This window comes from Ursus arctos, unplaced genomic scaffold, assembly GCF_023065955.2.
Source record: "Ursus arctos isolate Adak ecotype North America unplaced genomic scaffold, UrsArc2.0 scaffold_7, whole genome shotgun sequence".
NCBI lineage: Eukaryota > Metazoa > Chordata > Mammalia > Carnivora > Ursidae > Ursus > Ursus arctos.
Genome location: NW_026623089.1, coordinates 41513467 through 41539970, shown reverse-complemented (window position 1 = coordinate 41539970; position 26504 = coordinate 41513467). Strand labels below are relative to the sequence as shown.

Sequence of the window (26504 nt, the reverse complement as noted above, 5' to 3'; positions counted from 1 at the left end):
AACAATGATACAAACAAATAACAGCCTGAGTTTTGCCTCCAAAATCTCTGGCAGTCACTTGTAAATAGGCTTCCTGCCACCTGCCCCCAGCCCCTCACTGCCTAGGTAGGCCTTGGGTTACCTGTTAGGGACCAGTCAGGAGCCAAGCTGTGCTCAGGATCTAACTCTTTCCGGCCTGTGCCGTAGACCTAGCACCTAGGAGTCCCCACATCCGTTTTGGCCTGGCATGAGTGGACTGCACCTGTGATCCACTGTGGCACCCTGGGCAGAGGCTCCTGTGGCCCCAGGCCCCACCACCTACCTCGTTGATGAAGGAGTGGGCCCCCTGTGGGCTGAGCAGAAGGATGGCGCGGCGTAGCGTGTCTCGGTAGCGGTTCAGCTCCTCCGTCTTCATGGTGGTGAAGAGGCTGGTGAATACGTGGCTAATGTTCTTGTCCACCTTTTGTAAAGAGACGTCAAGGCCCAGCCGTGAGGCCTGATCCAGAAAGCTTTGGAGCCCACGGATATCTGAGCAGTGGAGAAGGGGGAGGAAAGAAGCATCTTTAAGCAGGAAGGATTCAACCCCAACGCTCCCCACCAGATACAGGCCACTGCCATAAGCCAGGGCTCACGTCTGCCTCAGTGACCACTGAACAGAGGTTGGAAAACACTGACACATCTATTTGGTCCCAGCGTCCAGCCCCAGGGTAAGTGTCTCCCACCACGAGGAGTATGTCCTGCCATCCAACCCATCCTGTGGCCAGAAAGTCCTTTGTGATGACCTCCTTTTCTCTCCCCATTGCTTCCACCCAATGGGAGTGAAAGTTCTGGCAGTCCTGTCCTTGAGGCTATGTGTGGTGATGGACCCTGGCCCTGGTCCCCAGTTCCCCGCACCTTCCTCTGTGCTCATGGCTCAGACTCCTTGACCCAAGGCAGGTGAGCTAAGGCCAATGCCTTCTCTGACCGAAGTGGGCCCAGCCTTGGGCCAGCTCCAATCCCGTGACTTAACGTCCCGTCCTCACCCCAGCCCTGAGGCTTGGGACCCTGTCCTGCTCCAGGTGCCTGATTTCCCTGGATGGAACTCCTCTTCCACTCTCTTTCCAGTGGGGGTGACTGCCCAAATCCAACCTGAACTTCACATCCTAATGGGTTCAGGGGTGAGCAGATGGTCCAAGATGGTCCACTGAGCACCATCCTTGGACTCTGGAGGAGCACCTGGGAGAGAGGCCTGTTCTTTCCTCTGTGGTGGCCAAGAGGTCCGGATACAAGGCCAGGGCAAGAAGGGAGCAGGGCGAGCTGGAACAAATTACTGGGGAATAAGCATTCAGAAGGATCTGAATGCTTATCTGAAGGGCCCAGCTCCACCACGTATTAATGCAAACCCACTCTCGTTAGCATCTGATTTTTTTTTTTTTAACTAGGGCCCAAACTTCTCTCAGCCCTGCATGAGCCATCTCTCTCCTCCAAAGGGAGACCTCCCCAAGACTGGAGCCAACTCAGAGGCAAGCAGGTATGAAAGTGACACCTGATCCCAATGACGTCAATGAAGCCTCTGTACATCTGTGAATCTGGCTTCTCCTGGATTTTTCTATGAGCCAAAGAATACCCTTTCCTGCCTGAGCCCACTTGAGCTGGATTTCTGTCACTTGCAGCCCAAAGTCTCAACCCAGAAGCCACGTTTCAGAGTCTGGGATGTTTCCTTCATCCAGCCCATACGTGTAGTTCACTCCCAAAGGCAAGCCCACATCCAAGCAGCCCCCTCTCCAGGACACTCTGGGCCTGCCCATGTCACACAAGCTGCTCTCTCCCAGAGCCTGAGATGCCCATGGGCCCCCACAGGCACGCCCTGGCCCATCCAGTCCCCCAAAATCAAATTTACAGTAAACAGTGGGAATTCAACCAGACTGCTTTTCCCAACACATTCCCCGCCCAGACTTTCACTTCATGCCTGTTCCACAAACTTCCTGAGCGAGCCAGGCACTGTGCAAACTGCTGCAGTCAACCCTGGGCTGCCCATCTCACCAGGATGACAAGCTCAGCAGTAAGTCTAGTCCCCGCTAGTAGCAAGAGAGGTCACGGAAAACCAAACACAGTGTCAGGGAGGAGACCAGAGTGCACGGCAGCACTGGGGTGCTGGGGGAAAATGTGTAGGGGAGCCCTCTTTCCCACCAGGGGAGAAGTCATGGAATAGGCTCTGAGCACTAGCTGTGGACTTAGAACGTAGGATAGTTCCTTAAACACTTGGGCAAATCTTCCAGCCACTTTGTGCCTCAGTTTGCTCATCTGTAAACTGGGGATAAAGCTTTCCATGCCCAGTGTGGAGCCCGATGCAGGGCTCGATCTCACGACCCTGAAGTCATGACCACAGCTGAAACCAAGAGTTGGATGCCCAACTGATTGAGCCACCCAGCTGCCCCTGTATGAGGCTACTTTTAAGACAGAAGCCCTGTGCTTTCACTGAAGTTGTCACAACGCATATGAGATATAGGTGTCTGATAAGCTCACTCTGTCAGTTATTGCTGAGAAACAAGCCGACCCCAAACTTAATGACCTAGAACAACGGTCATTTATTATTTGTTGTGAGTCTGTGGATCAAGTGGGCAGTTCCGTTCTAGGCTCACTCGTGCCACTGGCCGCGGCTGACGTATGGCTGGGGTCCTGCCTGATGCTCTATGTGCGTCCACGTCCCTTTGGCAGGCCAGCCCACAGATGTCCTCATGGTGGTGGCAGAATGCACACATATTCACACCTCTGCTTACACCAAGTCACAACTGTCTCATAGGTCAAAGGAGGTCACGTGTCCCAGAGTAGGAGCTCGAAGGGTGTTCAAAGTGGCAGGGCAAGAGGCACAGGAGTAGGGAGGCTGTTCCCAGGGGCCTGAATGCAGCTAAACGCCCGTATGTGAGAACATCATTTACACCACACTGGTTGATAGACAGTTTCTCAGGCAGTCCCATGCAATCGAACTTTCCGCCATGATCCATCATATGTACAATTGCACTGTCCAGTATGATAGCCGCTAGCCAGATGTGGTGGTTGGGCACCTAAAATGTGGCTAGTGTGAGTGAGGAATGGAGGTGTGATTTCATTTAATTTTCATGAATTTAAGTTTAAATTTAAATAGCCACCTGTGGCGAGTGGCTGCTGCATTAGGCAGCCCAGATCGAGGGGGAGGCCATCCTGGGCACAGATGGAAGGCTGTCACATGCCCAGCAGAGGAGTGGCTGCTGGGCACGGGTGTCTGCTTGGTGTGGAGACGTTCAAGTGTATTATTGGCAGGTGTGAGCTATGCTGTGGTCAGGAGAGGGAGTGGCAGGGGTGGACACCAGCTCTGAGTGGTTTTATCTGACGGTCTCCTCCCCGTTACACTTCTGTCCCCGAGCCATCTGTGCACTTCTGCCCTGCTGTTCCCTGTTCTGCTAGGAAGTTCTGAACAACCTCTTGAACCTTTCAAGAGGCTTTGGGGTAACAGGTCTCTAGGGGCCCAAGCTGACTCTGGGGACTGCATAGACTCCCTGGGAATCCCAGGGGTGTTGACAACCAGGCGCCTGGGTGTCGGGAGCCCCTGGTGCTATGACGGGACCTATTTTGCAGCTTTGGGAGAGGGCGGCGAGGAGCTTGGTGAAGAAAGCCTGTACCTGGTACCTTCTTCCTGTCTGATTCAGTGGCCAGAGCAACAGAGACGCTTGTGTGTTGCCAGGCAAGCAGCTCTGGTAAACATCTGTGCTCCAGGGGCCAGGCCACCGATGGGCGAAGCTGGCCAAGGTCATGGCTGGACTTGAATACAGGTGCCACGGGACTGAATCTTAGTCATGCATTTGCCATCCCTAGAAAGGCGCTCAGGGCTCTCCCTGGGGCACTGCTGTGCCCTCCCCATGAACCACTAGGATGCTGGCTCTCTGTGCCTCCCACACAAGTAGCCCCACACACAGCTTTCCCATGGCACTGCCCACATGGGGCTGAGTGGGAGCCAGTCTGGGCAAGGTCACCAGTGGCCTCTGCGGCCCTATCCCTTCACCTGGACACCAACGGTCCTCACTGCCCCACGGCCTTGATCTGACCCAGATCTGAGCACAGCCGACAGGACCGTGAGAGCTGACCAGGACAGGCACAAAGGGGCCACCCTGAGACCCACATCTACTAGCTCCCACTCCTCTTTGGGCACCTCGCAAGGCCACCACAAGTCTGTAAAGTGGCTGAGACGAGCCACGTCTGCAGAGGCATGCTTGCTGTGCCCTCGCAGGAGCACGTGCACACCGAGGACTCCAGTGTGGCTCTGTGCGCATGCCCTTGGCTCCAGGAGTCTGCTAGGGCTCTAAGGACCTCACACATCGTGCCAGCATGGCCAGTCCTCCCAAAGTGGGGGGGGGGGGGGAAGTCCCCTGAGGTCCCTTCCCTGAGGTCCCCTGCCTAAAAACCATCTGAACTTTCTTAGAGAATAGGAGGCACCATTGCATGCAGGCCACTGCCTTGGGACCCACAATACACACAAGGACAGGTACACACGGAGAGCACAAGCCCTCAGAGCTCCCACACACCTTGAGCTGCTCAGTTTCTGCCTTCTGTTCTGGGAAGCCCCTGATGGCACTGAGCCATCAGAGAGGGTTTAAGCTCCCTGTCAGCAGCTGACTCCCCACACCTGGAGCGAGCGACACAGGCTGAAGGCAGCGCTCCCAAGGGACCACACCCCTTGGCTACAACCGCTGGCTCCCAGTGGGCTGAAAAGGTCAGCTCTCAGTCTCTGAAGCTCTTATTCAGCTGCACACGGGGAGGGCTGGGGGCAGAGTAACAGTTGAGAGCTCGAGCTAACTTTGCAGCCCTCCTGGCATCCCCAGGAATGGGGCCAAGGAAGCCCACTTCTCCAACAAAAGTCCTTTCTTCCCTATAAGAGAGTGGGTTTGCAATTCCCTGCAATCCCCTCTACCCCCATCTCCCCCCCAAGAAATCCAGCTGTCCACTGCTGCTCCCCAGAAAAGGAGATTTCTCCAAGAAGGCAGACTAGGGACAGAGCTGAGGCTACTCCCATGGGCAGCAGAGTGGGCACCCAGGAGCCCCCTGGCCCCCATGGAGTTCTGGGCCTTGGCCCAAGCCCTCCCCTGCAAGCATCCTGTGCATACTGGCCAGCCGGGGCACCATTGCTGGTGCAGCTCCCCCAACCAGACCCAGCCCCACTGGGCAAGGAGCTGATGGAATCACATGACCAGCCCCATCCCAGAACGGGCAGGAGGAGGCAAATGGCCCCCAGCTCTCCAAGGCTGCAAGGGGAGGTGTGAACCACAGAAAAGGGCAGCAGTCACACATGGGGACAGGGAGAGCCTCCCAGCAGAGGCATCCTACTCCCCAGAGAAAAGAAGCAGTTCAGGGAACACGGGCAAGTGCATTCCTATGAGGAATTTAATATGATGGTACCCAGCACAGGCCTCAGCATCCTTGGCCCACCCTCTGGGCTCTCAAGGGACCTGGTTTCCGGAAGTTTGTCTAACACCCGAACCTGACCAAGCCATCCAGCGGACACTAAGTCCTCCCTTCTTCTCTCTTATATTCACTGAGAGCTTTCTCTGTGTTGGCCCCTCTTCTAGGTGCTGGGAACCAAGAATGAATGAGCCCACGGTGTTCCTGCTGTCACAGAACTTGCATTTCAGGGGTTGGAGAGACCAGAACAAATAAACACCACACTAAATAGATCATTTCCAACAGTGGTAAGAGCTCTGAAGAAATAGATGTTGGGCTGTAGGAATCTGTAGGAGGTGGGGGTGGGAAAGACCTCTGTGAGGAGCGTCCGTGAGGAGCCAGCTCTGGAAACCTCTCAGAGAAGAACACTACAGACAGAAGAAATGGCACATGGAAAGTTCCAGAATGAGGCATCTGTGACACCAAAGGAAAAAGGCCTTGCTCACCCCCATGACTGGAGCCAGGAATAGGAAAGAGCAGCCTGAACTGTGGAGCTCTGAGGGAAGGAAGCCGGGGCCCATGGGCACCGGAGCACCTACCACAAGTGGAGGACGGAAGGACACACGTCCCAAGCGCCCGAGCCCTGGACCTCCTCCCCATAACAGAGCAGCTTCCTAACTCAAGGCCCACGCACCCTCTGGCACTTCCTCACCACTCACCTCTCTGCCCACTGCCACCCACACCATGCTGCTCTAAAGCTCATGCCAAAGTTGTCAACGAACAGGGGTCCTCCTCTTTCTTCATTATTCATGAGTTCTCCAGAGTACCCAGGCCAGGACCGCCAGTCCTCCAAGGTCTCTCCTTCCTGAGCCTCCAGACACTATGTGCTCCTTCTGCTCCCGTTTCCCAGTCCCTCCCCCTTTCCCCCACAAACACGCACCCCTGCTTCTGTTCCCAGCTACTCCTGGGCTTCCCTCTGGCTTGGCCCACTGGTCACTCAGGCTGGGAGAACATCAACACCAGAACCCAGCTCATCTCCACACCCCCTTCCCAGATTCAGGCACCATCAGTGCCTCCCTGGGACTTCTGTCACAGCTTCGTATGAGGTCCCCCTGACCCTGGGTCCTCCCGTCCAATGCCTTCTGCCAGGATGGCTTCTAAGTTCATACCTGCTCACAACAGAGCCCTCCTCTCAAACTTCCCATAACTAACACAAGTTTATTTTAAAGTTGCCAAGACATGAACATCGTCAAGAGCATCAATCAATCACAAACAAACCAAATACCTTCTAGAGACTTTATTATCATACAAAAATAAACGCCATACATCTTAGCCTGTGCATAAGGGACTGTCTGGTCCTAACAGCTTTGTCTATTTCGCTTTTGTATCGCCATCACCACCACCAGAAACCATGCACCTAAACTCCAGAAGGAGAAGAAGCTCTTTCACCTTCCCTGCACATCCCACATACACGCGAGTGCGCACACACACACACACGCATGCACACACACACGTACCATGTACACACATATGCACACACACCATGCCACACACACTCATACCCCACACACACACCCACAAGTGCATACTCTCTGCCTGGATGCTCCCAATTTGAAATTTACACAGCCCCACCCCTGCATCAAGACCCAGCTGATGTCATACCTCCCATCAAGCCATCTCAGGGTTTCAAAACTCACGGACATGGGAAGCAGGAACTAGGTCTTTTCTCATTTCTCTCTCCAATTCCCAGGCTCAGTGCCTAGCACGGGGTCAGGGGTGGCAACAGTTTGTGGAACCGAACTGAACCAAAGTAAGAGCCAGCCTGAAGCCCAGAAGGACTTCAACAACCATGCAATGTCATGCATTTGATGGAAGCAAAGCCATTCTAGGCAAGGACTTGAAATTGGGTAAAAGTTTTTTTCCAAATCTAAGGTTGTAGTTGTGACTATCCCGCCACTCCTGAAAAAAAATCAGATAGTCATGGGTATTCTAAATACTTTCTTTCTGAAAAGTAATTGAAATGAAAGAACACATTTCAAATTGCTTCCCCTACTATTTTCAATTTCCAAGAAAGGTCCAAGCACTGAGAGTACTTATGAAGAATATCTTACCTTCTGTAATATACATACATATATACGGCTGCCACCTCACACCCAGGAGAAGTTCACAGTTAGAAGTGTTTAGGGATTATTAGCAAATTTTCCATAAGCTGAGACACAACTTTGATTCTAGGGACTTTTTTAAAAACTTCTTTCTTATCTGGCCCCCAAATACATGTTTCAAATTTCTTTCAAGATATAGTTTATCCTAATTCAAGTTCACTCCCAAGACCCCTGCCCAGGCTCCTCTCCTCCATTGCCCATTCCTCTCCCCACCACCAACACAAAATGCCACCGTCAGGGGCACAAAAGAGCTACAGAAATGGGTGATGGAGATTGGGTCTTCCGGTGAGGAAGCATCCACCATTTCCAAGAGAAAAGATCACAAAGACCTACCCAATGTGGTTCCAGTCCCTCCCTCCCCCCTTCCCTCCCTTCTCCCTCCCTCCCTCCCTGCATCTTTCCTTTTCATCCTGTCTTTCTTCCATCCTCACGTATTTCCTGAGCACTGGTTGCGGGCCAGGCCAGAGGCTGGGCACAGGAGCAGCCGCAATTTGAGACTTCACTACCCCGCCCTCAAGGAGCACTCAGTCCTGCAGCTAAGACTGAGCCCGAAGCAGGCTCCCCTCCTCCATCTACTGAGCATCTCCGACGTGCCAGAATGTGTTCCATTTGCAGACTGCATTTCATGGATGAATTAATTCGTTGCAGTCAATCTATGTAGGTGTGATTAAAAAAGAAAAAATCTCTATGGGAGTCAGGCGGGCACAAAGCAGGCCCTCAAGAGTCCAGCAAAGGGAGGAGCAGAGTTGGCACAACCAGCCAGCTCTCCGTAAAACAGGAAGCATCAGGTCCCTCCCCACCATGGGGTGACAATGTCCCCAACAGCAGACACCCCCAGGGCCCAAGCAGGGGCCGGCTTCAGGAGAGCAGGAAGACGGTCAGGTGGTGTCCCACAGTCCTCAATGGCACAATGCCACCGCTCCACGCCTTCTTGCTGAGGGTGTTATGTGGAGGCAGACCCTCCCCACCCCCCACCTCCCCCATCCCTGTCCTGGTCACAGTCTCAGCCGCCCAGACAACAGTCATAGCCAACCTAGCCCTGAGAGTCCTCCAGAGTGACCTCTCATCCCCAAGCCCCCAAGAAAGCACAGCTTTCTGTATTAAACATGACTTTTATTTTCTGTGTTCTGATACTGTAACATCCAGGGCCTTGCTGACCCCAGAGGGACCACCCTTTGTAGGACAAGCCGATTCCTAGAGGTAGGAAACCACCCCTTTCATGTGCAAACCAGCCCCTCTACAGCCCACATCCACCCACCTCGTTAATCAGGTTCTCACGCTTTGGGTGCTCTAGTCACCCCAGGACCAGGTACCAGAAGACCCAGGACAGCCCTGTGCCCCGGAGCCTGCTGAAATTATTCAAACGAGCTAATCCTAAACCCGGTTACTCCACCTCACCCTTTCTTTCCTGCAAAAGTCACATGAAAGGCTCCTGCCCACAGCTCCCCTTCTTGCTCTGCCTCCTGAGCACCCCAGGTGCTTCCCCCAGCGACCCCCATGGCCGGTATGCCGCCTCCTCCAGGGAACTGTAAGGAACTAGCTTTCCCATAGCTGTCATGGCATTTGTTGGCCCCATGATACCTGAATAATAACACAGCGTGGGGAGAGACACAGAGAAGCAGCCCCATTGGCTACACTCCCCTAGGGTAATGCAAAATAAGCACAGGCCTGGGTTCAAATCTCACCACACATTAGCCAAGCAAGCTTGGGCAGCCACCTCCCTGAACCTATGTCTTCATCTGTGAAACAGAGCTAACCCTACCCACCTCAGAGTAGCCCCATGGTCCTTGGGTGAGGGGCGTGCATTACAGCTAGTACGGGAAAATAGATGTTCAGTGGCTGTCAGCTGCCTTCCAACCTTCTCATCAGCCCCAGGAACACCCACAAAGGGTTCCCAAATGAACAAATCATCTCTCCTGCCCTACAGGCTCATCAAGAAGGGAGGCACCATTCAGATGGCACAAAGGAGCCCTGGAAGGCTCGGCTCTCCCTTCTGCGATAATTCCAAAATTGTCAAGTGGCTGAAGGAAATGGCCTGTCATTGAACACTCTTTGAGAAAGAGATCAGATTTCTGCCCATAAGAGGGGCCCATAATATCCAAGAGCCTTCTGCTCAAACAGGTTTCAGAACCAGCCAGGAAGCCATACAAGAGCAGACTGCAGAAAGGGGAATGGGTGTTCCGGATAAATCCTCGTGAGCTCATTCATGGGGCGTGCACACACACATGTGGCATTTCAGACACAGGGGTCCACAAGTGAGCCCTACCCACACCTCCTGCCCCGGTCCCGGGCCCCGGCCACAGAGGGCACCACCTGATGAGAGTATGCTCATTTCTCGCCAAGCTCTGTTCCTTTCCATTTGAAAAACAAATATAAGGGAAAAACATTTTAAATAATCAGGCTGGAAGATCGAGATTAAAAACAATTTAAAATAAACATCTACTCTGGCACTTTGGAAAAAACATACCACGCTGCATTAAGTGCTTTGAATTAAGTAAATTACACCAAGTAACTAATTTACATAATGATCAAAATTTGCATTTTACACATGTTATGATGAAAATGGGTTTATAAAATAATTCTTCACCAACTTCTGCTCCAAGTTAAGTTCCAGTATTTGGATAAAATTCCGTGGAGCTGATCTGCTACTGTCTTTCATGTTTCAAATCTCTGGCTCCTTCGGTATTTTCTGTGATCTGGCAGGTCCCTTATTCCCACTGTAATAAATAGGCCCTTTGATTTGCAATTCCCTTCCATCAACTGAGTGAGGTCATATTTTTAAAGAATCCGTAATAAGCTAATCATTCTTAGAATTTTCGCAAATAAAGTTTGATGTTCCTGTCACTTTTTACTTACAAGGTATTTGGTATTGATTTTAGCTGTTCTTCTCCAAGATTTGTAGGGCTGGTTTGCAAAGTCCTGTAGTTTTTCAGGGTAAGGAATCAGAATGGCATTTCTCAACGGGCTTCTTTCCTGGGCCTACAGGTGTGTCAGGAGGGAAGCAAAACCCCACTGGACATGCCCACAGGAGGCTGAGCACAACGCCCGCAGGAAACTGGCCACCAACCCCAACAGGCCATTCCACATCCTCAGTCCTTAAGACCTGGAAGACAGGCCAGAGCTAGATCTCCCTCTCCCAGAGTTGCTGGACACCTCTTAGGAGCTTCGTGTCTCTTCTCCTCCACAGCCTATGAGGAAAGCGTAACCATCCCATTTCACAGATGAACAAAACTGAAGCCAGGGAAGTTGGGTCTCTCCAGCAACACCACACGGCCCACAAAAGGAACAACCCACATTCATGCTTTGAGAAAGTTCTGGATTATTTTCATGGACTTCTCTCTAATTTAAGTAGGATCCCGAAACAAATCTAGAAAAGTACTTTCCAAATGTCTACCCAGAAGAGCCCTATCTGAATTCCTAAGGGGCCCCAAATCCAGTGACTTTGCTTTTTGTTAAGGCCACAGAGAAATGACCTCCCCCACATCACAGCAGGATGGACGCTGCACAGAAGATGGATGACAGAACGGCACGTGCTGATTAGGGTCTGACTTTGTGCCAGGCAGGACACTGAATGTTTTGCATATATCGTCTCGTTTGATCTCCACGATGCCCTGATGTATGGCCCAAAGTCATCCAGCCAGTTAGGGCGACAACCAGGGTTCAGATCCGGGCCTCTCTCCCCACATTCGCCAAGCAGTCAAAGACACCTGGAAAGGGCTGAGACGGGGGCAGGTCAGTGCCCCCGGCTGTGTGCAGATGCTGAGCTGGGTGCCTGACACACCCTTCATCTGCGCCTGGAGCACCCCCAGGGAATCACCAGATTGTGCCCATCTCACAGATAAGTCCCAGGCTCGGAACAGAGCTGAGATTCAACTCCAGGTTCATCTACTGTCAGAGGCTCTGTTCTCTGTGCCACACCAAGGCATGGGACCTACTGGTTGAGGCCAGAGCTTCCCCCGGACCCCAGCCCAGGCCTACGGAACAGCTACCCAAGGTGCGTAGAGTTCCAGAGAGACCACACAGCATGCTGCTCAAATGTCAGGGTCTAGCTTTTAATACGAGCAAAAATGTGATACATGCCATACCAGCTGTTAATCTGCAATCAGTATTAATAACCAATATTACATAGTGAAATGCAGCATCTTCATTAATTCCATAAATTATCACTCTATGGAAGAGCCCACACTCCTGGAAATAGCAGCCTCAACCAGACTGACTTGGGAGCAACCCTGGGCTGGTTCCCCATGTACACACCTGCTTGGGGGATGCCCAGGGCCACTGCCTGCTGACCCTACTCCTGGCTCACCCCAGGACAAGCAGCAGACTCCCACCTCCCCATGACAGGGCTGTGGGGCTGGCCCCACATGCACCTCACTCACTCAGGGTTTCTCCAAGCTCAATGCCCACACCTTGCCATGCCCATTATGGAGGCCAGAGAGATGGAATGGACAAGGAGCTCAATGGAAACAGACTAGCAATGCTCAAAGATGTGCTAGGACCCACGGGAAGTCCCTGGGAAGGAGCCTCTTTGTCCACACAGTGTCGGGGGGGGGCGGGGGTAAAGACCTCCAGGAAACCTTCAGAGAGCTCAACACAGAGGCCGGGCTGCAGGATGGAGTGGTCTTTTCTGTGTCAATGAGAGAGGGAAGAGCACTCCAGGCTAAGAGGACAACGGGTCAAAGGCCTCACAGAACCCAGCTGCCCACCTGCGGAGCCTGCTGCTGGCTGTGTGTGGCCATGACAGGCAAGTGGCCTGGTGTGTTCCCAAGGAGGATGGCCATGGCAGCATTCTAGGGACTGGCCAGAAAGCAGCAGGACAGCAGGAAGAGCAGGGTGGCCTGCAGGCCAGCTGAGACCGGGGCCTCTGGCCCAAGCCACACCAACTCCACCCCTCCTGCCCACTCTACGCCAAGTCTCTGGGGCACAGGACAGACCAAGGGGTAGCAAAGTCAGCCCTGGAGTCAGTCCATAGCCCCACTGTGCACCTGAGTGCCCTTCCTGGCCAGACACACAGTTGAGCAGCTGCTGTACCCCTCCTGGGGAGGCCTTTTCAAGGCAGGGCTGTGGCTCCCACACAGGAGAAGGAGCTGGGCTTTGGGGCCGGACACCAGGAGATGGACCATCCATGTTGCCACCCTGACCTGGGTATGTCTCCTCGGCTCTCTGAGCCTCGGGTCCCACCTCTGTCAAATGGGCAGGGTGATGCCTCTGATGTGGTCCCATTGTGAGGAGCAAAGGGATGACAAACACAAAGCACCTGGGACAAAGTCCAAGCCTGGGGAGGGCTGGGCACAATAAGCCCACCTCTCTGGTGACACCCCACCTGCACTGCCACCCGGCCCCTCCTGCTCCCCACCGACCCGGGCGTACAAAGCCTCTGTCTCCATGGCTCTCCGTTGACCTTATGACAAATGTTCTTTTACTTATGTATTTAATTTACATAATTACTCTCTGATATTTACTCAGATTTAATTTGTTTCCTTTGGAACTCGCCTTTGAAGAAGCAGCGCCAACCAGAGCCGGGACGGAAGTGCAGCCAGGGGCCCATGGATGCCGCCATCGCTCTCTGGGAGCCTCCAAATGCCACCCTGCAGAAGGGCCCGGCTTTGCCCAGCCGCTGGCAGCACGCACAGAGCCTCACACCTCCCGAGGCCAGATGGGTGCCAGGGTGGGGTGGGCTGCTGCCCCCGAAGCCAGAGGGAGAGACGCGGTAACACCTGCGCAGAGGGAAGTGTGGGCGGGGCGAGGCAGGAGGGCAGGAGGCTCTGCTCAGGGAGTGCCGGAGTCAGGCAGCAGTGGGGGTACAGATGGCACCGCCAGCGCCCTCTTTGGTGCAGAGAGCGCAGTGTCGGGCAGATGAAGCTGGACTCCAAGGCAGGGCAGACCACAAAGGGCGGTGTGGACATACCATGGGGTTAAGAAAGGGTTTGATTTTGAAAAATTCATTTGGCAGTTCTGTAAGAGGGGGCATGACCTGGAGGGCAGAGGTCCAGAGGCCATCAAAGCCAAGGCCATGGCCCAGGTAGGACCCAATGGAGCCTGAACATGGATGTGAGCACCAGCATGGAGAAGAGGGCCTTTGGCTGCAGAGAAGGAAGGCAAGGAAGGAATAAGGGATGGCAGACGCCGGGTTGAGGCTGCCAGGGCTGGTGAGTAGGCAACAACGGACAGAAACGTAGGAGGAAGTGGGAGGAGAGGACGGGAGGCTCAACCCTGGCAAGACGGCCACACATAGCGCCCGGGCTCTGCGGGCTGTGCAGGAAGGCCTCCCCTCCTCGCCCTGCACTGCACACACACATGCACACTCGCATACACTCACAAGCCGGTACACTCATGTTCGGACTCACGCTTCACGCACACACTTGCTCACACACGTAGACTCACTTGCACACTCATGCATTCACTCACGCACACACTCACTCGCACAGTGGTGTGCTGGAACCAGCTAGCAACACCTCATGAGAGCCTACTGTTCAATTTTCAATTTTGTGAGCCAGGTATTCCACACGGTGACTATCGATTAAATGATGCAAACTTATAATTAAACAAATTATATTACAAACCAAACTGATGAATACACAAAGCTCACCCCTTCCTAATTCTTTACTGTATTTTACTATTATCTACACTACTGATGCCTATTATACTTGAAATACCACATCACAGTACACGACACATTCCCAATTCAATGCTCGGTGACACCATGACACTCAAAATCCGCCCCTGTGGGAGTATATACACCCCAGAAACCAGCAAAACTACAAATCAGCGCTTCCTGTTTTCTTCGAGAGCCGGTTGTTAAGCATTTAGCAGCACAGCACTGCTCACACTCACTCCCCACTCACCAGCACGTGTGCTCACACTTACCATTCACACATACACTCACACCCACACCCACACACACTTCCACAGCAGCACTCAACACACACACACACACACGCCTGTGTGTGCATGCATTCACACACACAGTGCATTCCCCCTCGTACACACACACCTGCACGTCTTCTCCCCTAGCGTCACGTGTCCAGGTCAGAAACCACACCTGCACCCACACGAGAACAGAGGCTGCTCCGGGGATGAAGGAACAGCACACTCTGTGGCCCTGGCCTCCCCCAGCGACTCCGAGCCAGGAGCTGACTCCCCCAGAAGTTGTCTGCGCTGTGGCCCCGCCACGCCGCCTGGCAAGCAGAGGCTTGGCGTCTCACTCTGGTGCCTTGCTTTGGTCATTGCAAGCAAGATGATGGCATCATCAGGCCAACGGTCAGTGGAGTCTGGGAGCCCTGCAAGGAGGGATGGCACGGCCAGACACCCCAACCCAGGCAGCCAGACCATTCTGGGAACAAATGTAAGTGGCCAGAGGCCTCTGTAGCCCCACACGACCCCACTTTCAAAACATGCCTGCTAAATCCCAAAATTAAACCCACATCTATATTAATTAAGAGCCAGGATCCACAGGCGTGATAGGACTGCCGGCCCATCCATCACAAGCTCGTTAACTCCCGCTCACCAGAGCCTCTTAGGCCAGATTACAAATGGGATTCAGGGTAGGGGCCAGGGGAGGCAGGGTATTATCCTAAAATACAATTTGAACTTTCCTTTCAAAATACCATCCTCAGGCTGGTCCATCACACATCCACACCCGAGAGGGGCCCACCACAGGCAAGGGCTAGACCATAGGGCCATCCATCGCCAGCCACCAGAAGGCCCTGGAAATGCCAGGGCAGCTCTAGAGCTCCAAAGAGGATGGGGACAATTGGACTAACAGCATGATCAATGCCAGTGGTGCAGGCCACAACAATGGGAACATGGCTGCCAGGGTCAATGCCAATGCTACTCCTCTTCCCAAGGATAAACATCTCCCCACCGGGAACGCTGGGCAGAGAGGAGGGGAGCAAAGCCCCAGCATGGAGCGCCTTCCACGGTTATCCCCACACACTCACCTTCATGCTCTCCTCACAGCCAGCCTCTGAAGGCAGTGGAATTCCTGGTTTACAGATGAGAAACCTGGAGCCCGGGGAGCTTCTGTCGCTCAAGTAATAGAGGCTGACCCAGGCAGATCTGACTCCACCCTACTCTGCTGTCTCCAGGAGAGTGAACACAATAGAACATGGACCCCCAAGGACCGAAGTCCAAGCATGCCCCATTTTCCTGGAAGACCTGTGACTCCCATCTGACCGTGGACTGGACTCAATATCCGAGGAGGTCCATCCCAGCAGCAGCAGGTATCTCTGGCCAGTGACCCAGGATCCTGAGGTCCTGAGTGTCTTATTCACCACTGCGTATCCTGAGCGCCACACACAGCACCTGGCAGGTAAGAGCAGCTCCGTAAAGCCACATGGGGAAATGTATGAATTAACTAATGAAAGGCCGTCCTCCATCCAGGGGTGGAAGCTAGGTCCAAGAAGACCCTCTGGGTCATAGCAGAAGCAGAAGACCCCGTGGGTCATAGCAGAAGCCCATGCTGGGGCTGGGCTGTGAAGCCAGAGTGGAAGGACTGGCAGGGTTGCCATTGTAAGCTGCCTAGGGCATCCTCCCCAGGAGCAGCGACCGTGGAGATGTCCTGACGTCTCCCCATCTCATCTACCACCCCAGCAAGCCCAGGAGGGCGGTTCTGTCATTATCCCCATTTTACAGATGGCAAAACTGAGACTCAAGAGAGGTTAAGTGCTAAAGCCATGATTCCAAAGCCCCTGCCCTTAGCCTCTGCTTTATCGGGACACGTCTGCTATGCAAAAGCCCTTCGTTTTTGATAGCCTCCTTTGCCTGCCAGGAAAACCAATGATCAGAAACAAACCCACACTCTGCCCAGAGTGCTCCTTCCCGGCCCGTACCACAGGCTGCGCTGTGCCCTGAGGCTGGGGACTGCCCCACGCTGCCCTGGGACCCGGCCGCCCGAGCGCGAGCCGAAGGTACAGCACCCACATTCGGAGGCTCTACCGAGTCTGCCATTCTCTGCAGCAGCAGCCGTGCGGCCTCCGCTCAGAGCAGCAAACGGGCTCTTTCATAACCCACAGCTGCCTTTCCCCCAACTTTGCAAGGGCAACTGGAGATGCGGGTTCCGATTCTGAGTCAGAGTTTTCATTGCAATCATAGTGATTTTCAGTTTAGAAGGAAATGAGCACCCCAGAAAGCATTTAGAATTAATCCTACCATTCTGGAATAGCAATAAAACTCTGTTAGGGATGAAATATTTGCAGTTTATCACAAGCCCTGTCACCAGGAGAAAAGAGAGATCCAATTGTCTGCTGGTTGGCACGGGTTCCTGGGGCAGTCAGAGGTGTCAAAGCTCCTGCAAAGCTCCCTCTTCTCATCTTCCCTCCCTGCCCCTTCCCTCCGACTACATACATCAGGATAAGCCAGGGACAGGTTAACAGTCCCCAGGAGTCTCTTGTGGGAGGGGGCTGGAAACTGCAGGAGGGAGGAGAGCCATTTGTCTCCTGCAGGGCTCAGCTGTGTGCCCCGGAGGAAGCTCTGAGGTTCTGCTGCACAGAGGGCTGGCCTGGGGAGGATGGGAAGGCAGGCAGGGAAACGTCATGGAATGAGGGTAGGGCAAGGCGTTCAAGCACTTGCACGTCTGCTGGTGGGTAGGACCATGCCCCCCAGACACCACGCTCTGGACCTCATGCTCTTCCTGGAAGTCAGGAGATCAAAACCTGTAGGATGCCCTGCACATGCCGGCCTACCAGCTCCCTGACAGCGACAAAACCCAGCTATCAGAGGTCAGGACCAGGCCAGATGCCAGAAGGAGAGGGAGAGAGGGGCTCTAAGGTAATGGTGTTATAAACACAACACCTCCAGCCATGGGGAGAGGAGCTGCCCATGGGCCCTCCGTTTTGCTAAAATCCAAGAGTCCGCTTCTTTGCAGGGTCCTGGCCAGCCTCCCCTCTCCCCTAGATGATTCCATCCAGTCCTGTGGCTTCAAACAGCAGCCACACCTGACTTATAGTATTACCCTGGACTCTGCCAGGGTTTCCAGACTCATATCTCCACTTGGACACAGGCATTTCAAACAAAACCCAGCCCAGAGTGGAGCTCTCGATTTTCAATCTCTCATCCGAATATCACAAACCACCCAGTGGCTCAGTCCAGAAGCCTGGGAGTCTCCCTGGAAACCAGCCCCCTTTCCCCACTCCTCACCTATAATCCACAAGATGTTTGACACCCAACCTCTCCTCTGCCTGGGTGGTCCATGCCACCACCTCTCCCAGATATTCTGACAGCCTCCTCCCGGGCCTCCCTGCCTCTACACCACAGAGCACAGACAGTGGTTTCTCTAAGCAGGAAGCAGACATGTTGCTGCCCAGCTCAAAAACCCACCAGTGGCCTGACAGCATGCTTACAATGAAATCCCCAGTCCGCATCCAGGACCCAAGAGCCTTCACATGGCACAGCCCCTGACCTGCTCTCCCACCCAGCTTCCTTCTCTACCCCCTTCCCCGCCCGCAGCCACACAGACCTCCTCTCTCCTTCCTGAACACTCAGAGTTTGTTGCCACTTCAGGGACTTCACACCTGCTGTTCCCTCAGCTGGAAAGCTCTTCCCAGTTTTTATCATACTGCCTCCTTCAAAGCACCGTGGTACCAATTTCAATGTCGCTGCCAGATGGCCCCTCTCCCCTCCACCTGCGACCGTGCCACATCCCTGCCCCTCTTCTTTTTTTTTTTTTAAAGATTTTATTTATTTATTTGACAGAGATAGAGACAGCCAGCGAGAGAGGGAACACAAGCAGGGGGAGTGGGAGAGGAAGAAGCAGGCTCACAGCAGAGGAGCCTGACGTGGGGCTCGATCCCACAACGCCGGGATCACGCCCTGACCTGAAGGCAGACGCTTAACCGCTGTGCCACCCAGACGCCCCACTGCCCCTCTTCTTCATGACACCTCCCATCTCCTAAAATGATCATCTTCACTAGTCGGTCCTCATGTCTCATCTGCCACTGTGTCCCCAGGACCCGGCACAGTGCCCAGCACAGAGCAGACACTGACAGGGCATTCACGGAAGGCCCAGGTAAAAGGGAGGGGCAGCATCTGTGGGGGGGAAGAGCCCAGGTTGGAACTCGACAGCTCCGGATTTGAAATCGGCTCAGCTCGGCCCCTCCTGGCCATGGGAACTTCGAACCTTTCACAGCAGCAATTTTCTCATCTATAAGAGAATTATGCTGCCTGAAGGAGTTGGTGCGGGGATTAAATGAGATAGCAAGTGTAAGGTGCTTGGAACGAACTGAGCCAACAGTCACTATTTTTACTAGTGACAATAACAGCAGATGTGAAAACACCTACGTGAAAGTGGGAATTGGAAAAATGACATGTGAGCAGGGAAAAAGGAAAGACACGTACATACATTGGGCGGCCACCAACTCTGCTGGCCCCGGAGAACCACCGAGATGAATACGCGTGAGCACTGCCCTCAAGCAGCTGAGGGCTGGGGCGGAAGCCAGACGTGGAAATGCTGGGTCCCCCGGCCAAGGTACTAACTACATCAGAGCTACGCAAGCACCAGCCAACGCCTCGCCTTTGTGGAAGACGTGGAGGAAGGGAAGGCGTGGGTGCACAGCTGGTTGTCTGCCACACACATACCCCCCTTCTGGAAACATCTTCTAGCCCTAGTTCTGGGGAATGTCTCCTTACTCCACCCCAATCCTGCAGTTCTAGCGGGAGCTGCCATCCAGAGCCCCCCGCTCCCCACACACTGGTTCAGGAGCCAAAAGAGCCTGTCCCCAACTTTTTGCAAGCTGGAACTGAGAGGAGAGGGATAAGCAATGGAGTGATGAAGTTCGCCACTTGAGCTCAGAAGGTGAGAGCTGCCATGTTTCTTGCCATATGGAGGAAGCAAGGCTGAGGGAATTAGCCAGTGTGCAGATGGAGAAGCAAAGGGAAAAGGTGCAGAGAAAGCCCTGGCCATATATATCTTTAAAAAAAAAAAAAAAAAAAAAAAACCTGGCTTTGCAACCGTGGGGGCCGGCAAGTCTGACATCCGTAGGGCAGACAGCAGGTTGGAAACCCTCAGGTAGGAGCAAGGCAGCAGTACTGAAGCAGAATGTCTTCTTCCTCACTGAACTTTCTGGTCTTAAGGCTTTGCAACTGATTGGACGAGGCCCACCTTCACCTCTTTTATTTGAGGCCAACTGAGGGTGGACATTAACTCCATCTACAAAACCCCTTCACAGAGCCACCTAGATGGGTGTCTGCCTCCGCCAGTTGACACACGGAACGAACCGTGGCAGGCGTTCAGAAGAATGTCTCTGGGGAGGCAGGGAGGGCGGTAAATACCGAAGACACTTTCCAGACACCAGCTCCGAGGGCATACGGGTGCTTGAAGAAGAGGCAGGATGGCAGAGGAAGGAGCTAGATTCCTCCTTGCCTGGTGCAGATGGGGGGAAATGACAGGGAAGGAACCAAAGCAAAGAAAGACTGAAATGTCAGGAAACAGAGAAACTGATGTGAGGGCAAGGCCCCCAAACGGAGCCGAGAGGATAAGAGCCACCAGGTTCTCTCACGATCCACCGCATCAGACTGATGGCCAAAATCTTCACAAGCAGCCCAGCATGGACAAGGATGCTGGACCAGCAAATCTGCTCCAAAGCCTCGCCACACCTGTAAGGAGATGTAGTCACCCCAATATTGTGGCCAAGGACATGGAAGCCCCGAGACACTGAGTAACGTCATCAAGGTCCCATCACTGGGAAGCAGGACCTTGATACAGGAAGGAAGGAGGAGAGGGTGGGGCAGATTCTAGGCATTGCCTCCTACTTCTTCTTGGGACCCCTAGAAGTCCCCCCACACACAGCAGCCAGCTGTAAGACCCTCTGTCTTCTGTCCTGCTAAGCTCTCCCTGAGGCCCCGGGCCCTGGAGCCTCGGAAATCTCTCCCACAGAAGAAGCACTCAGCACAGATCTGAGCAGGACTCCATGCCCTGCAGGCTCCCACTGTTGGGCAGCCCAGACATACAGTGGGTCCTTCACGGAACCGAGAGTCCCAGTCTAGAGGCCACACAGCAGGGAGCTGACCAAGGCCTGCCACGCTCAATGCTTTCCTACATGACAATAACAGCAGTTGTGCCTTAAAGTGCGACTGGTGGCGTTGCACCTGCATAAATTCCTCCCACAGGCAGCTCAGAGTAGGGACGTTTCCCAGTGACCTAAGTCCTCAGGCCACCTCTGTTGTCCCCATGAAAGAAAGCAGGCAAAAAGGCCAGGGAGTGAACGCGAGGTTACCCTGGGGTAAACTGGCACCCACTCCAATTATAAATGCGAGTGAGAGCAGGCAGTCAGTAAAGATGTCCACCATCATCCTCTTCAGCACTGGCCGTGGTGAGGAGAAGCAACCCGGGGCTGCCCGCCGTGGACGGGCTCACAGGGGTGCTGCATCCTAACCATCAAGGTAGGCTGTCTCTGTCTGACTCCCAGCTGCACCCACAGACCTAGCTGAGTGTCTCCCCCAGAGCGACATTGTAGCCCCTGCAGCATGGACCAGAAGAGGCTAATAGTAACAGTTACTCCAAGGGGCTCCTCCAAACCAGGGAGCGTTCCTGGGACTTTCTACTGTGGCATGTCATTTTATCCAGTGAGCTAAAGAAAATGCAGCTCACCAGTACTCCCTCTGCCAGATTTGTCCCCTGGATACACCCCAGTTCACAAGCCTCAAGGGCCCCCTGGCTCCTATCAGGAATAATTCCCACTCCTCGGCCTGAGCTGACCTGAGTGTGCTGACCAAAAAGGCCTGGCCTTGGGAGTCAGACATCCCCGGGCCTGACTGAGGCCCCTTGGCTTCACCATCCAGCGACTAAGGGGTCTCAAACCTCTCTGAGCCTCAGTCTCCCTACCAGTCAATCCACTGATTAAAATAAAAGAGGGAATTATATTACGGGGTGATTGGGAAAATTAAGTGAAAAATGCCAAGCAGACTGTGTTGGTGCCCAGCAAATGGCAGCTACAATGGCCATCATCAAAAATTCTCTACCCCAGACTCACCTACCTCCTGACCCCCCAGAAAGGCAGATATGACTTGCCCCCGCCTGCTCTGACTTTCACAGGTGGCCCCAGTCCTGACCTCTCCAAAGTCTCTCTGACCTGTAGGACTCAGTCCAGCCCCTCCTGAGATGACAGAAAGGAGCAGCTGTGTGAAGTCTCAGAGACACAAGAAAGATGGGAAACCATTCGAGCAAATGCAAAGCAAAAATCAGGGCGATCTGTCTCCCAGGCAGGCTGTGAGCCACAGGAGGACAGGGGATGTGTGATCTCCTGAGCGTCACAAGCCACAGGTGACCTCGGAGCCCTTAAAGGGCTAATCCAATTGAGAAAGGCTGTGAGTGTAAAACAGACATCGCATTTCAAAGGCCGAGTACAAAACAAAGAATGTAAAATATTTCATTAATAATTTTTTCTGTTGATTACATGTTGGAACAACAATAATGAACTAAATAAACGCATTGAGCCAAATAAAATATATTAAATAAATTTCACCTGGATCTTTTTACTTCTTCTATTTTAAATTATACAAGTGGTTCACATTATATTTCTGTTAGACACCATTAGGCCACAGCTTTGTCTGCTCCACAGGACACCGCCTTACTCAGCGTAGATGGTCGGCATGCCTGGGAGAGAGGCAGGGTGGCAGAGTAATTAAGTCGGCCAGGATTCAACATTGCGCTCCACCCCCTGACATTGGACACTTTGCTGAATCTCTCTCTGCCTCTGTTCTTCATCTATAAAATGAAGATAATAAACAGTAGTAGGCTCATGGGATTCTTACGAGAATTAAATGAAGTAACACCCGAGCAAAGCAGGTAGATAAGTACCTGGCACGTACTAAGTGCTGAATCGGCTCTATCACCACCACCATCATCACCAGCACCACCATCATCACCATCACCGTGTATGCCAACGCACACTTGTCCACCCCCATACGGACATCGATCTCTAAACTAGGGCCAGGCTGGGACATCGATCTCTAAACTGGGCCAGGCTGGGTCCATCCTGAGGGCCCATCATAGATACATGTTACGCCGGTTCTTACTGAAGTCCCTGGCTGAGGGCCCTGTAAGTGCCCACTGTGTGTCCATCCTCCATCCCTGCTGAGCGAACTTCTCCAAAGCACACATTCCATCTCCGCCCTGTGGAATCCCCAACTTGGTCCACATCACCTGTTCTGCCTCTCCTCTCCCAGCCGCCATGCCTTCTGCAGGCCAACCGTAGCACAACCACTCTCCAGGTATTCTTGGGGAAAAATGACATGAACCATTTACACAACCGTGCCACCAGGAAGGAAGTTCGATGTGTAGCTTCTGCCATTCAGAGGGAAGGGAAGAAGGAGACATAGTCAACAAAGGGCCTGAAGGCCGAGTGGCCAGGAGCTAACAACCTGCAAGTGGTCACCGCTCTCCAGCCCGAGTGCCTGCCCAAAGCTCTGTTCCAGGCGTGCTGAGCAGAGAGAATTTCATCAGTAGCAACCCCCACCCAGCACGACAGAGAGAAGAAAGTCATCCACATGCATTGATGGCCTACTATGCGCCAGGAAACTTGCCCCACCCATTAAGCCTTCAAAACAATCCTTGCAGGGGGGAATAAGCTCCCTCATTTTCTAGATCAGTAGCCTGAGGCTCAGAGAGGTGAAGTAACTTGCCCAGGTCACACAGGGCACAAGTGGGGAAGTAAGGAATGGAATTTAGGGGAGTCCAGCTCATAAGCTGTTCTCCTAGAATCATATAGTCTACTGTCACAGTACACACACACTGAGAATCAAAGCCTCTCATTCTTAGAGGCCGAAAGCCTTCATGCATTTCTCGACGTCTGTTTGGAAGTTCTTCTCAATACTCAAGAACCAGGGAGTTCTTGTTAAGAAGTGTTTGCCCAGCTGGCTCTCGGGAAAGCTGTGTCTCCATCTCGGGCCTCCCACTTCTCAGCTGTCACTACCGGCAACGACAGTCTGACTACGTGAAACCTGAAAAAAGCTACGACCATGTAAAATCCCCCTTACCCTGACCACATGAACCAGTAACCCGGAGAACCTGGTGTGAGCCACGGCCTTTGCGGTGAGAGATGGCATGAGAAAATATGCTGATACCAGGGAGGGTCAGGAAGGAAAAACAAGTTCTGGGCCACAGTCTGACATCCTAGCACATTCAGGTGGCTCAGGAAATGTGGGGATTTTTATGCTGGATTTCTGAAGCCTTGTGGGGCGGGTGGTCTAAGAGGGGAGTAGGGACACTTGGAGAAGGAACAGTCTGAGAAGCGGAGTCAGGACAGGCAGCTACTGGAAGGGACAGCATCTGTGAAACTCTCACTCTGCACCAAGTGTGGGGGCACGTGGTTGACATGTGATTCCCCACCGAGCGCTCCCGGTGTCCATGAGAAATGCCGTAAGCCCATAACACACATGAGAACACTGAGGCTCAGGCAGCGCACTGAGCCAGGAAAGAACCTCTATGGCTGAGGCTGGGACCCTGAGGGAGGGCCGTTCTGGGCATGAGCGCTTGAGGGGGTCTCCATAGGGGCTTGCCTTTGCATCGGCCAGAACTCGCCTTCCCAAACATGCTAGGACCTCTCGGCACACCACGCTGCTCTTGGCAGGGCGTTCAGCGAAGGAGGCAACGATGACCCATTGGTTGATTTGCCCACAACAAGGCCTGCAAGCAGGTGCTGGCGGTCACGAAGGAACCGTATCGCGGAGAGGGCCGGGGTGGGGGGGGGGAGGGATTGGTAATAACATCTCTATCCACTCAGAAACCAAGAGGAAAATGAAACAGAAATTACATCCAGCTCCTTCCTGCTAAAACCAAATCAATACAGAAGGCAGAAAAACAAGTGTGTTTTATTTTCTATGAACTTCCAATTGTCACACTGTTTCCAGGAGGAAAATGCTGGCGGCCACACAGGGAGCTTCACTCGTGGCAGCTGGGTGACAGCGGACCCGTTCTGGGCAACAGCAAGACCTAGAACTAGCAGCAAGGCTGGGCCTGGATGTGCTTTGAGGGTGTCATTAACACTTCTCATTGAAATTCAGTGTGGAATAAACGGATGTGTTCTGGTGCGAGCGACGGATCCCCGTGTCCCGGGCAGCAGGGCCCAAGGAGGTAAAGGGGAAGAGGTGCGGCCATCACAGGGAGGAACAGACCCAGGAGCAGAGATAGGAAAGGGCGAACAGGGGCATGTTCACTGTGTCCCTGCGGAGGCCCAGGAGCCCTCACCTTCCCTGGCCCAGGAGGAGGCCCGCGTGCCCCCGCAGCTGGTAACCAAGAGCCCAGCCAGCCGGCTTCCAGCCGCAGCCCCTTCAAGACGCCGTGAAGCCAGAAGGGTCTCCAAGGCTGGGCGGGATGGCAGTGTCCAGCGCACCCCTCCTCAATGTTCCTTCTCAACTGTCCTATGGGGTCAGCATGTTTGGGGGCCCGCCCTGCTTCCTGGGGGGGAGGGTTGGCCAAGGGCCCAGGGATACAGGCCAGTGAACTCTGCTTGGCAGGGAGGGGGAAAAAGCAGATGCATGAGCTGCGATCGTCCACAGCTCCCTCCTCCACCCGTGGCCTCAGGTCCATCCAGGACGGTCATTGTCTGAACCAGGGGCAGCCAGGGTCCAGCAGCAAGGGCACGACAGCCTCTGACCCCTCCTCCTAGTTTCAGTTGGCCAACTACCTTCCAGTCCAGGATGCCAGGCTCCTGCCTCTGCAGCCTTCACCAGCGGCTTAGAGCCAACAAGTCAACAGTGTCTTTAAGGCATGTGCTGAGAGGTGTGCCGTGGGGCCTGTGCTCAGAGAACCATTATCCCCACGGCCCCCCAGCTCTGCCTCTGCTGCCCACCTCAAAGGCAAGATGGGCCATGGAGAGCCTCGTCTCAGCCCGGGCAGATGGAGCAGCAGCCATGGGGACAGCCCATGGGGTTCAGAGGCAAGCGTCCGGCCAGGCTCCACTGCTCCCAACCCCCTCCCCACCCCCCACCACGTTGCTCTGAGTGGCTCCAGCCTGCTCCATATACACCCAGAGTGGATAAAAGCCCAGGGACACCAGCCCACTGCCAGCCCGTGGAGCCACTGCCTGTCCCTCCCGCCTCACTTTCCCAGCCTCCTGCCTCCCTGCTCCTGAATTTTGGCCCCCATGTCTTCCTCCAGACCATGTGTTCCAGTGTCCTACTTGGTACAGGACTCTCTAACTCGGCAACCTGTCCTGAACCTGGGTTCTGGAACCCCGTCAGGCTCATGTGCACAACAACTGTGAGTCAGAGACACCCCATGCCCCCAACCAGGTTGCCCAGCCAGGAGAGAAAGCCCCAACCCCCACAGCCCTACTTGTCACAGTCCATCCCGGCCTCTGGTGTGTGGGGCATGGCCCCGAAGACATTCCCTGGGTGTCAGAGGCCACTCCCACGGAAAAATAAACCCAGGGGAAACAATGTCTTCTCCGGGCCACCTGCCCAGGCTCCAGGCCCACACGACACCAAGAACAAGTCACCTGGGGTACAGCTGCTCCAGGCACACCATCAATGCTCAATTAGCAATTCCACAGAACCAGGACAAGGTAATCTCTCCCCCAACTCTCACCAGCCATATTTCTTCCTCTCCTCTCCCCCAAGGAGCTAGTGCCCCCGGAAGCAGCTCCTGGTGCCCTGCAAGGGGCAGGGGCTGCCAGAAAGCCCCAGGCCAGCCAGGCTGACGGAACCTCAGAGCTGCCCAGAAGGGCCCAGGCTGCTCCATGTGGGGCAGGGGGCAGAGGAGTCATTTTCCCCTGCCACAGGGCTGAGGCCTGCCCTCTGCAGGCTCCCCAGGCTGCCCAGGGTGAATGTAGGATGGAGACTGGGATCAGGAGGGATGTGGATTCTGCATCTCGAAGGAGAGATTGCTACTTTCCTAAGACACTCATGATATGTCAACCCACAGGCCTGACAGCTTCCTCTGGGGCCCTGGTCTGCCTGTTCTGCTCTCCCAGCCACAACCACAGCCCCACCCCTACTCTGGCTCGCAGGGTCTCCACCCATCTCCCTGCACACCTG

At 54.0% G+C, this 26504-nt stretch overlaps 1 protein-coding gene across 1 annotated transcript in view; it reads right to left on the bottom strand.

Annotated features, from left to right (window-relative positions):
• GRID1 (glutamate ionotropic receptor delta type subunit 1) overlaps positions 1-26504 on the bottom strand; it is a 684166-nt gene that overhangs the window by 458823 nt on the left and 198839 nt on the right. Inside the window, exon 4 of the mRNA XM_026504591.4 lies at positions 302-507. Within this exon, the coding sequence (XP_026360376.2) occupies positions 302-507 (206 nt within the window). The remainder of the gene's footprint in view (positions 1-301; positions 508-26504) is intronic.